We start from the raw sequence: 12,714 nt of genomic DNA, 5'->3' as shown, positions 1-12,714 counted from the left end.
GTCTTATCTAGACGGGTAAAAATAATCATAGAAAATGGTTTGTTACAGGACTATTCTTTTTGCTTTTCTGCACTGGAACACAACAGAATTATCTAATTAATGATGTCAAACTTGCAGAAGCACAGGATAATGGTATTCAAAAAACTTTAAAGCACTATAAAAATATATAAATACCTAGTAAATAATGGTACGCATAAAGTATTAATTGCAAACGTGGTTTGCCTGCATGTTGTAGAGAGCAAGAATTACTTGCCACCACTGAAATTTTACAAGACTAAAGATCATTTATAAAAACTGGTACCGCCAATTTCATTAAATTACAACTCTGAACTGGTGAAGAACCATGGTTTTCTCTGTGTTGTGTCAGAGAGGGAAAAATACTGGTTTCCTAGTGAAGTAACTAAGAAGCCCATTATTAAAATTCCACCTTAAATTGATAAAATTTTCTTCGAATGACAATTTCATAATCATTACTAAATGCCTTAAAAGGATTCCCAACACTTATTTCTAAGAATTTCCTAAAGAAATAATCAGAATTATGCACAAAGATTTAGGTATAAGGATATTCATAATAGCTTTGTTTAAAATAGCAGAAATTTGGAAACAACACAAATGTTCAGCAATAGAAGATTGGTAAATAAATATAATCAGATGAAATAATAGAAAGTTATCAAGATCATATACAAGAAGAGCATTTAAGACATGGTTAAACACTCATAATATACTATTTATTTAAAAAGAACTACCAGTGAGTGTGGTAAATACAGTAGATGGTTTGCAAAAGGGACTTCCCTGGTGGTGCGGTGGTTAAGAATCCGCCTGCCAATGCAGGGGACATGGGTTCGAGCCCTGGTCTGGCAAGATACCACGTGCTGTGGAGCAACTAAGCCCGTGTGCCACAACTACTGAGCCTGCGATCTAGAATCTGAGCGTCACAACTACTGAAGCCTGTGAGCCCTAGGGCCCACGTGCCACAACTACTGAGCCCACGTGCTGCAATTACTGAAGCCCACACACCTAGAGCCAGTGTTCCGCAACAAGAGAAGCCACCACAATGAGAAGCCCACGCAATGCAACGAAGAGTAGCCCGCTAACTCGCCACAACTAGAGAAAGCCCGCACGCAGTAATGAAGACCCAATGCAGCCAAAAAATTTAAAAATTAATTAATTAATTTAAAAAAAGAAAGAAAATATAGGTGACAATAGTAACAATGGCCAGTTTTTGTGTGTGTGTGGGGGGGGCGATTATAGATGATTTTCATTTTCTTTCAGCCTCTTTCTGTAATTTACAGATTTTCACAATAAATATGTATTATTTTTGCAATTCACAGTATTTAAAAAGTGTTCCAACCTCTCCAAAACAATTGTTAAGCTGTAAATCACCAAGAAGGAATGTGATTTCATCTTCCATCAGTGGCCTTTCTTCCTAAAAAATTTTGAGGGAACTTTGGTTATTAATTTGATTATTAATCCTTCACTATACCCTAAGTTATCTGAAAGGGGGCCATGTTGGATAACAAAACTTTTCCAAAGAGCTTGTTGTTTTAACTGGAAAAGAACCCAAAGAAATGAGATAGAATGAAACATAATTATAAAAGACACAATTTAAGACAGAAACACCACTGGGATCACAGGAATAAAAAGTAGCTCCAGTTCCAAAAGATAAGGTCAGGATTCCAAATTTGCTATAAAAGAATCATTGGGAATGCCTGCAAGGTGAACAAAAAGGGGGGGATCACTTAGACTGGAAGGCGAGCAAATAAAACTAAGGACCTAGAAGGACACCTTCATCATCGTGCAGTTCTGATAAATGTTGATGGTGGTGATGATGAGTCCAGAGTGGAAAACGGCCCAGGCAGGGGGTGACTAACATGAGATCAAGAGGGTAAACTTCTGACATGAAGGGGAAATTAACTAGACTATGACATTTCAGATGCCATAAATGGAGACTATTGGTAATATAACTAACATTTGAAAGGCCAGACCTACCTGAACTTGCTTTCTGATTTTGCCCTCTCTCTCTCACAAAACAACAAGTTTCAATGACAACTTCTATGTTACAAAATAGGATGAACTATTCACTTTGTGTTTGAGATTGCCCAGGATGTGTGTTTGTCATTTAGCAAGCTGGGTCACAACCCTTAGGAAGAAAATCTTTTGATCTTGTATTTTTTCAAAAAAAGGAAATTTAAAAATACAGTCAAGTCCATTTCAATTATAAAACTTCAGGGAGGAAATATTAATTTTTTGTGTGACACTTCTTTTCTGGGTATGTTCTCAGAAAAATAGAAAAAAGCAGAGTGCACCATTGAAGTACTTCTTCCCATTCTTGCCTCCCCTCCCTTTCTCTTGTGACCTGCCTTGAGCTTCAAGATGACTCAGTTCAGTATAATCAGCTGATCACCTCTCAACCTATTCCTGAATTACTACCCATCTTTTGGCTGCCCTGCCTCTAGGGTTGCCTTCTTTCACCTATCAGGCCCACAACTGCCCATCTTATCTTTATAGTAAAAATTGTCAATGCTTCCTTTTTTTTCCAACCACAGAAAAACGTAACTAACTCACCTTTTCTAAAATTTATTTTTAATACATCTTTATTGGAGTATAACTGCTTTACACTGTTCTGCCAGTTTCCACTGTACAACAAAGTGAATCAGCTGTATTTATACATATATCCCCCATCCCCTCCCTCTTGAGCCTCTCTCCCACCCTCCCTATCCCAGCCCTCTAAGTCATCACCCATCATCGAGTTGATCTCCCTGTGTTATGTAGCAGCTTCCCACTAGCCATCTATTTTACATTTGGTAGTGTATATATGTCAATGTTACTCTCTCACTTTGTCCTAGCTTCCCCTTCCCCTGCCCTTCGTGTCCTCAAGTCTGTCCTCTACGTCTGCGGCTTTATTCCTGCCCTGTCACTAGGTTCATCAGTACCATGTTTCTAGATTCCTTATATATGCGTTTAACTAACTCATTTTGCTTTTCAACATTTCCTTGCTTGATCCTGCCCTCCTCCTTCTAATTTTATTACCCATATGTCCCCACCCCACTATTCTAGACTTGCTGCACTTTTTACCTTCCTATAAATAGAAATATCACCTGTCAGCTGGAGCCTATGGCCTTATATTATTCCTCCCATCTTTAAAGCCTCTCTCTTCTCTACCAACCCCAAACCTCTGTTCTTCAGGAACTGTTCAAAATCCACTCCTTTAAAGAGGACTTCTCCAATTCCTGGGGTCTTCAGTGATTTCCTCTATCTAACTTAGTTCTTGAGTCCCACAGTACAGAACATTTATTATTATTATTATTATTATTATTATTATTATTTTGACCATGCAGAGCAGCATGTGGGATCTTAGCTCCCTGACCAAGGATCGAACCCGCCCCCCACCCCCCACAGTGGAAGCATGGAGTTTTAACCACTGGACCACTGGGGAAGTCCCCAGAACTCATTTATTATTTCTAGTCATTTCTCATTGCTTGTATGTGCTGGTCTTGTGTCTCTGATTGCATTTTAAGTTTCTGAGGATAAGAACTTGGTCTTACTCTTCTTTCTGTACCTCCCTTAAGTAAACTATCACATGCTAACTTGAGATCATTGCTTATTGGGACTTGGTTTTCTGTAGTGCCTTTGTTTACAGAGTTAACTGAGGAGACTGAAGACGGACCCGTTTTGTGAACTTGAAAGTAGAAACAGTGCATTCGAAATGTTAGTGATTTTTATCTTCCACTTTTAGCATCATTTGGTCAGTTTCTTGTTCCCATTGCCCTTCCTCCTAAAGTTAAGGGTTCATCCTCCAGGACAGTGATTTTATTCAAAAGAAGTGGGTATGAGGCCGAGAACCAGCTCTTTGGCCTCTCTTGGCCTGCCATTTCCTTGAATAGAATATCAGATATTCTCACCAGTAGGTAAAACTAAAGATGCTTCCATCTTCAGTTACCAATGATTCTATTAGAGCAAATATTTTTTTTCTTTGCTAGGGGGCATGTAGGATCTTAGTTCCCCGACTAGGAATCGAGCCTGTGCCCCCTGCACTGGAAGTGCAGTCTTAACCACTGGACGCAGGGAATTCCCTACAGCAAGCATTTTTTTTTTTTTTTGCTCGGAAGAAATTTATGCAATTTGGATGGTCAAAGTCAGGAAAGAATTTCATACCATTCTCAAGGAAAATAATGACTTTTATTCAGAGATCCCTAAAAAGCTAAGCCCAAAAAACCTGGGGCCCTTGCCAAATGGTAATGCTGCACTTTTCACCTGAGAAGATTTCCAAAGTATTCTGTTATGGGGACAGAAACATTCATTCTGAACATGGCCTCTCCATTTGGCTCACTGTTTGGACTTACAAGTGCATTCAATCTTGTACGTTTCCAGAATCCCCTCAGTTTTGTACTGCCTGCTGACTTGTAGAAACAGCAGAGTTAATATCGAGTGAGCATTCCAGAAGTTAGCCCCAGGACCATCACTCCACTTAATAAGTGAAGATGTGGAGGCTCAGGAAGTAGGTAACTAAGCCAAGCTATACAGTTAGGGACCCAGGTAGGATTTAAACCCAAGTCTTAGGCTCCCAGAGTCCTTGCGTTTAACTTCTGTGTTATCCTGCTTCCTCCAGGAGGTAAAAGGTTAGCCCCATTCTTTCAACAGGTTTCTGCTTCTAAGGCTTACCTTCTCTGGATCCAAAGCCTGAGAAGGCCCACGATCCTGATCAGGGGATTCTATGAATTTAATTAAATTTCTGGGACTAGGGTGAGCTGGGTTCTTTGCTAAACACCAGAGATAGGGAGATAACACTGTACAGAGTCCCTGATTTTGAGCAGCCTATGACCAAGTGAAGGTTCACAGATGCTTAAGTACGTAATTTAAATTAAACATGGTAAACGAGATCCAGTAATAGACATACACATGGAACACTGTTAAGACTATAAGTATAATGGCCATCAAATCCAAAGATGAAACGAAAGTGGGAGTTCTATTACAGAGTCACATGATATTGTACACATCTCATTTGTCCCAGATGCTGACTTGACATCTGCCATGATACTATGACCTTGTCACTTGTAATAATTCAATATTCACTCATTTTAAATGTTATTTAAACTGCAGAAGTTCTAATTCAGCATATATCAGTCAAGTGCATATATGTATATAGTTTGAATCTTGACAGGAAAAAAAATGTATGAACATTAGAATTTGATGATAGCAACATTTGTTGTCATTACTGGTATCTGGAGAAATACTTGACACCAGAATATTATATTGACTTTACCATGTCAACGGAACATGAAAATGCTACCAAGGCCCAAAATATTAGAGAAATAAGTTAGTAGAAGCTAAATTCTCTCTTCAAGTTTATAGGATAAATTTGAGACAGAGGCCACCTGTGTATTTATGGTCAAAAATACAGAAATCATCAAAACAGCTGATTTTCTTTCTCTGTTTCTTGCCCTACCAGTTGCATTTAGAAGCAATTTTTTTTTCAGTGATAATCCATGCATCTGTGTATATTCTTTCTTTCTTTTTTCTCTTAACCATTCTTTAATTGAAGTATAGTTAATATACAATGTTGTGTTAGTTTCAGGTGTATAGCAAAGTGATTTATATATATATATATACGCACATATAAATATTCTTTTTCAGATTCTTTTCAATTATAGGTTATTATAAGATATTGAATACGGTTCCCTGTGCTATACAGTAGGTCCTTGTTGGTTATCTGTTTTGTATATAGTAGTGTGTATATGTCAATCCCAAACTACTAACATCTCTCCCCCACCGCTATCCCCTTTGGTAACCATAGTTTGTTTTCTATGTCTGTGAGTCTATTTCCATTTTGTAAGTAAGTTCATGTGTATCATTTTTTTAGATTCCACATCTAGTTGCTATCATATGATAGTTGTCTTTCTCTGTCTGACTCACTTCACTTAGTACAATAATTTCTAGGTCCATCCATGTTACTGCAAATGGCATTATTTCTTTCTTTTTATTATATATAATATAATTGATATATATAACATATAATATAAATAATATATAATATGCATATTATATATATATGTATACCTCACATCTTCTTTATCCACTCATCTGTTGATGTACATTTAGGTTGCTTATGTCTTGGCTATTGTAAATAGTGCTGCTATGAACATTGGAGTGCATGTGTCTTTTTGAATTAGAGTTTTCTCCGATATATGCCCAGGAGTGGGATTGCAGGATCATATGGTAACTCTGTTTTTAGTTTTTTAAGGAACCTCCATACTGTTCTCCATAGTGGCTGCACCAATTTACATTCCTACCAACAGTGTAGGAGGGTTCCCTTTTCTCCACACCCTCTCCAGCATTTATTATTTGTAGACTTTTAAATGATGGCCATTCTGACTGGTGTGAGGTCAACTACTCATTGTGGTTTTGATTTGCATTTCTCTAATAATCAGCAATATTGAGCATCTTTACATATGCCTGTATGTCTTCTTTGGAAAAATGTCTGTTTAGATCATCTGCCCATTTTTGGATTGGGTTGTTTGGTTTTTTGATATTAAACTGTATGAGCTGTAAAACAGCTGATTTTCAAACTTTGATGACTTACATATCAGTTGTATTACTCAATGTGTATGTCTTTTCCATTGTTCCAGTGTGAACAAATTATATCAAAACAAATTCTAAGTGATTGTTACAGAGGAAATAGCTGTTCTGATGACAGGCAAAGGTTAAGAGACAGGAACTAACTGCTCCTGCAGTGACGTTTTCACTGCGAGCAGAGGAAATCAGCAGTGGTAGAACACAGAGGTTAAGGCATGGTGTTTATCGTGGTTTCACCACAACCAGCTGTGCCACCTTAAGTGAAATTGGTAATCTTCCCATGCCTTAGTTTTCTCATCTAGAAAGTAGGGATAATAGTTCAAAAAGTGGTTTGGAGGGTTAAAATAGAGAATGCATGTAAGCTGCTTAGAATGGGGCTTGGCACGTGGCAAGCACACAGCAGACCTTGGCCATTATTGTTAATTAGGCTGACAGAATGACCACTAACCACTAGTGGATCTGAAGTGTCAGGGTGGCAGTCGACTCCACTGTCAAACTTTGGGTTGAGGAGGTGGCTAGTGGCTGTGCATGCATGCACCCTAACACACACACACACACACACACACACACACACATACTCATGGAATATTATCTTGTAACAGGGATGCTACTTCGCAGCCCTACTTTCTTTTTACGAACACAGATGATATAAGAAAGTCAGCAGCTAAACTGCAAGAAAAATCTCAAACTCCAATTATTTTTAATATATATTTAAGAGATAAACATGTCAGAAGTTCTAAACACAGAACAGATTTCTACACAAAGATTTCTAATTCATTTGGTGCTCGGCAGATGCTAATATTTGGATCACTTCACTGTTATTCAATTCAGCATATAGACAACACTCAAAATGTTGGCTCTTTTATTATTAACATTATTAAAGAAATAAATAATAGTCCCATTTATTATTTCTTATAATTAAGACAGGAATCAGGTGGCTGAAAATGAGGACAAGGTCAGAACTGGAATAATAGCCAGGCTGAAGCAGTGATGAAATACAGATCTAGGGCTTCTAAAATTTCTTCTGAAGAGGAACACAGTGGATTTAGTGGCTCTGAAGCCCAGGGTAAGTCTGAGCTCCTTAAGTTCCTCACTGGAGGGAATGCAGGGATAGGGGTGGGGCAGGATGAGGCCGGAACCATGCCTGCATATATACCTTGCATCCTGTTGCCACCTTATAAATGCCTCACAGCAAGAAAAATGACTGGTTAGTAAAGAAGGAGATGTGATTACACAGAAGTGCCTGCCTCTGCTCCCACAGATTAAAAAACCCTAAAAGCTAAAAAAGGATGTCTTTTCCAAAAGGTACAAGCTGACACCATAATGACCACTGTGTACAGTCCTTCATGTGCATTCTTTCTAATCCTAGCAACAAGCTCTCCACTAATAAAGGCATTATTAGCAGCCTCATTGTAAAGGTAAGGCAGCTGAAGAACAGGAGGTGAGGGAAGTTTTAAGGTGACGCAATAGGTAATTGTAGGACATGGGATTCATAACAAGTCTGTTTGATGTTTGATGTATGCTGTTTAAACATTGCCGTACTGCTTCTCTATATCCTGTCCTTGACTAGGACACACAAATTTCCAAGCACTTCTATCCGATGACTATTTTTTAGAACATTCAGGTGGGTTATAGGAGTCCAGGGAAGTTCTCCATCTTTCTTCATCAAAGGTGAGGTGGGGGTTTTGCCACTAACACACAGGCCACATCTGCCTATTTCATCCCTCAACTCACAATCCCTCATGGGCCCTCTCTGACACACCCTGTCGAGGCCAGTCCCACCAGCATGCAGCAGGCTGCCCTCCCGGTCACACAGATCACCTCCCAGATGTTGGTTACCAGTTGGAAAGCTGGCTCTCACTCCTCCAGACTGTTGGCCAAGTGCCTGCCACCCTCAGATGGCCAGCTCTCCTCTCTCCAGCCTGGGGGGAAAAATGTTCTTCTTTCTGCTTCAAGTTTCCCTTTTTTAGCTTTGATTTTGAGGCTTGAGCAAGAGCCACTCCAGAATTGCAAAAGATAGTTTCCATGGTTCTACCAAACCAAAACATGAAAACCGAGACTCGGAGCAGAAGTCATAAGCTGTGCTCCAGCTCCACGTGGGAAATGCTGCTACCCTGCCAAGTTTCCAGAGATGACCTGCTCCTTGGGTGAAAGAGATTTCAGTAGGTGTGCATTTATACACCACACCCATTGCCAAAAACAAAAAGCTGTTCTACAGTTGCCTTAGAATTTTTCAAACAATAAAAAAGAAAGTTATATATTAACCAGCTGTACCCCTAGTACATCGCTGTTCATCCCAAAAGGAGTGATTAAAATTTGCTGACAGCTTTGAAAATTACCAGAGAATTACCAGAATGACCAGAATATCCCAAGTTTAATAATTAACAGTGTTAAAAAACCAGAGTCTCATTCAGACTCTCTTAAACCGCTGTGTCAGTCACCGACAAATCCTAAAAATTCTGATTTTACCGCTTTTTCCCATTCTCAATACGATTTGGCAGGGACATGCAAGAGGGTTGGTAGTGAATGGATGTGAATATCAGATCCAATCAACTTGCTGCTTTGCTGGTGTAAAGTTCAAATGCATTAATTCAACACATTTTGAGTGCCAACTGGACTAAGCAGAGCTCTGGATCTGGGGGTTAGGTTCCAGGGGCATACAGCCTAGTGGAGGAGAAAGATATTGAACGAGAGATGATGTTAATATGTGAACAATTAAAAACTCATGGACAAGAACAAGATGGCAGAGAAGAGTTAAACAAAGGTATCTGATCCCATTTAGAGGGATTTGGGAAGGCTGCCCCAGGAAATGACACCTGAGCTAAGATCTGAGGTTAACTGTTTTGCAGTTTCTCAGTTTCCTCATCTCTCTCATCAAACGATAAAGAATGACTATAAATATCGTCTTCCCAGCAGAGGAGGTAAGCCCCCCGCCCCCCCCAATCCAGTAAGTTCTTCCTGGGTATCCTCTTTTCTCTCTCCACTCATGGTTTGGGTCATTTCATGGACTTCAGTGGCTTCAACTAAAACGTCTCTGTCACACAAATCTGTCAGCCCAACTTGTTCCTTGCACTTCCAGCTGCTAGACATCTCTCCCTGGGAGTTCACCCAGCACCTCCAACTCCAGATGTCCCATTTTCACCCCAAACCTGCTCTTCTTCTTCTGCACGTCCCTCTTTTTGCATCACCATATTCCTGTCACTCGACACATCATTCTGTCAATGAAAACTCATCAGTGGCTCTTCATCAACCACAGAAGGAACTAAATCTTTGGGCGATGACCTACAAGGCTCCCCATAATTCATCCCAACCTACCTTTGTCCCCCTAACTCTCCACACTGAAGTTCTTATGTTTCCTAAGCATGAGAACATCTCACATATATGTGATTTTATATAAGCTGTTCTTTAGCTTCAAATACATTCTTCATTCAGTCTCCTGGTGAATTCACATCCATTCCTTAAGATCTACTTCAAATGTCACCTCCTATGTGAAGTCTGCCCAGATAGTCTCAGGCAGAGTTTGACATTCACCTTTCCTAGAACTTTCTGCTACTAAGGCATCTATCATAGGTTATTAGTGTTACTTGTTCATGACTCCGCCTCCCACATCAGCTTGTGAGTACCCCAGGGGCAGTGGTTTTGCCCAATTCATCTTTCATTCTCTTTAGGATAAGACTGGGACAGGAAGCAAATGTTCCTGGAATGAATGGATAATGAATTAATGAATAGACCCCTCTTGTGGTACCTACCGCTTTCTATCTTGTATTGTCTTTGTTTGGATACCTCATCACCCTTCCTGGACTGACAAATCTTCCAGGACAAGAACAGTGTGATCCACTTTTGCATCCTCTACTGCAGCCTGCCCTAATGCCTACTGTTTGAATAAATGAGCAAAGAATGTGTGTCATACATATGCCAGACTTTGCAAAGCCATTTTCACACACATTGCTTCACTTACCTTTCACAATGACCTTGTAATCTAGCTATGACTGGTTGGTGTTATCCTCATGTAGCAGATAAAGCAATTGAGTAAGGCCTGGGAAATCTGCTTTCTTGGCTTTTAGAACAATGCCTATTCCATGCAACGTTCTTGAAAAAAGACAGATCTACTCACCAGTCCCTTGTTTGGAGAGTTTGGGGGGTCAAAGTAGAGATTCACCACTGTTGTAAAAATAGCTAAACCTTTATCTATCCTTCCCGTATGAGTCTAACATGAATACTTTTGAGTGAGCTTGAAGGTGTGGAGTATGACTCAGAAAGGCCAAAATAAGGGGCAACACAGAAGAATCTGAACCCATTAGACATAGTTTGGGCAAGGAAAGGACCTTGGGGGCCTAGAAAGAGAGCCTTCAGCTTCCATAAGATGGCGTGCTGTGCAAGGCAGCATGGAGACGCACCTAGCAATATTTTCTAAAACACCTAAGTACATGTGATTATGAGTCCAAGTTCCTCTAGGAGAGAAGATGTCAAAAATACTGAAAGACAATGGCATCTATATAGGCTTAGCCCACCACAGCGTGCTGCTGTGCTTATGTAGCCGTATACCTGCAGCACCGACCACAGAGCCTGGCGTGGGTGAGCTCAGGAGGGACCAGGCACACAGAAGTGGTAGCCTGAGATCTGACTCAAAGGTGAGAAAGGCTGGAGTGAAGGAGCAGCACCCAACATCCAACACCTTGGTTTCTTCACCTGGCACAAGAGAGTCAGGGCAACCTCTGCCCTGCCTGCCCCACAGTGAGCATGGTGGAGCCCTGCTCCTGAGATCCGGTTAGCGCACAGCTTAACCAACACATTCATGGGTTTCGGAGGTGTCCTAATTACTGCTCAAGCACCAGGAGGTCCTGGGGGTTCAGCCAAAGCATCCATAGGTGTCTGTTAGGTGGTTCTGGAAGCATTGCCATTTCCACTGACTCCACCCCACTGGATCCTCCTGACCCTCCTCAGAGGGTGGGTTCCCCCACTGACCCCATCCCTCTTCTGGCTTCTGGCTTTTTTGGGGGGGAGGCCTGCTGTGTGCATGGTCCCTCTCCCGGCTTCTGTGTGTCTGAGGGTAGTTTCTGTCCCCATCCCTGCAGGGCTACTTGGCCATCCTCCACTGGCGGGGGGGGCAGGGAATGAGAGAAGAGGCATTTGACAAGAAAGCCCTGCAGCCCCAGGTAGACCCATGGCAATCATGGAACCACAAAGAATCCGAGTCAAGAGGATTGCTGGTAATTGACTGCCCCAGGGTCCAATCCCTTCTTTCTGAACCGGAAGCTGTTCAAGGTCGTTTTCCTGGTTCCAAAATAACAACACGCAGTGGTGCACGCCTGCTCCAAGTAAGGGGGCAGTGTCCAGGTCAGGTTGGAGCGAAATGACTGACCTTTGCTTGGGGCGAGTGACGGACCTTTAAGCCAGCCCCCTAGTAAGAGGCTGTCCCCTGCCCGTTTCCTCCCCCCGCGATTTGAAAATTCCAGCAAGCTCAGGCTTGGCAGCTTTCTCGGGGGAGAAGTTCAAAATCCAGTCCCATACCTTCAACAGACTTCCTGCCCCCGGGTTCTGTCCAGGGGCGCACCAAATCCTTCCCCCCGAGGGAGGATTCCGTAGGCAGCGCTCGGGACCCTCTAGATCCCCGCCGGCGCACGGAGAGTCTAGGGACTCCTGGGGACATCCCACCCCACTGCCGCCCCGCGTGCCTCCCTGGGCGGCCACTTGTCGGAGCCCTGGAGGAGGAAGAGGAGGGAGGGTGCGCAGCCGCCACTGACCTGAGATGCCGCCCCCCACCACGACCACGTCGCATTTGCTGCTCATGTTGCTCGCCCCTCTCCGGGCCACCCCGGTGCCAGCCGCTCCGGTGTCTGGATCGCGGCCCCCGCCCGCTGCGCTGCCCCAGCGAACCAGCGCCTTCGCGGGGCGGCTATATTGTCCGCCTGGGGCGTGGGGTCGCGGAGCCCCGCCCGCCCGCCTACGCGCCGGCCTGGTTGGAGCGCACAGCTCCCGCCCCCGCCCGGAGCTCCGCAGCGCAAACCCGGGAAGGGAGGATGCCAGGGCAGAGAGGTCACCTAGGGCCTGCGAGAGTCCATCCCCGGAGCCACCACCCTTTGGCCTTCTGCACTGCATGCTATTTTCGCCGCATCAGCTTCCCTGGTGCGCTATTCAGCT

At 42.5% G+C, this 12,714-nt stretch overlaps 1 protein-coding gene across 2 annotated transcripts in view; it reads right to left on the bottom strand.

Moving 5' to 3' along the window:
- MAOB (monoamine oxidase B) overlaps positions 1 to 12,485 on the bottom strand; it is a 124,403-nt gene extending 111,918 nt beyond the window's left edge. The window contains exon 1 of one of the 2 annotated variants that reach the window (XM_057717750.1): positions 12,318 to 12,485. In XM_057717750.1, the coding sequence (XP_057573733.1) occupies positions 12,318 to 12,363 (46 nt within the window). In that variant the 5' untranslated portion in view covers positions 12,364 to 12,485. The remainder of the gene's footprint in view (positions 1 to 12,317) is intronic. The other variant, XM_057717749.1, reaches the window with a different exon arrangement.
- Between the last annotated feature and the right edge of the window lie 229 nt (positions 12,486 to 12,714).

This window comes from Hippopotamus amphibius, chromosome X, assembly GCF_030028045.1.
Source record: "Hippopotamus amphibius kiboko isolate mHipAmp2 chromosome X, mHipAmp2.hap2, whole genome shotgun sequence".
Taxonomy (NCBI): Eukaryota; Metazoa; Chordata; class Mammalia; order Artiodactyla; family Hippopotamidae; genus Hippopotamus; species Hippopotamus amphibius.
The sequence above is the reverse complement of the archived record's forward strand: the minus strand, read 5'-3'. Positions and strand labels throughout refer to the sequence as shown.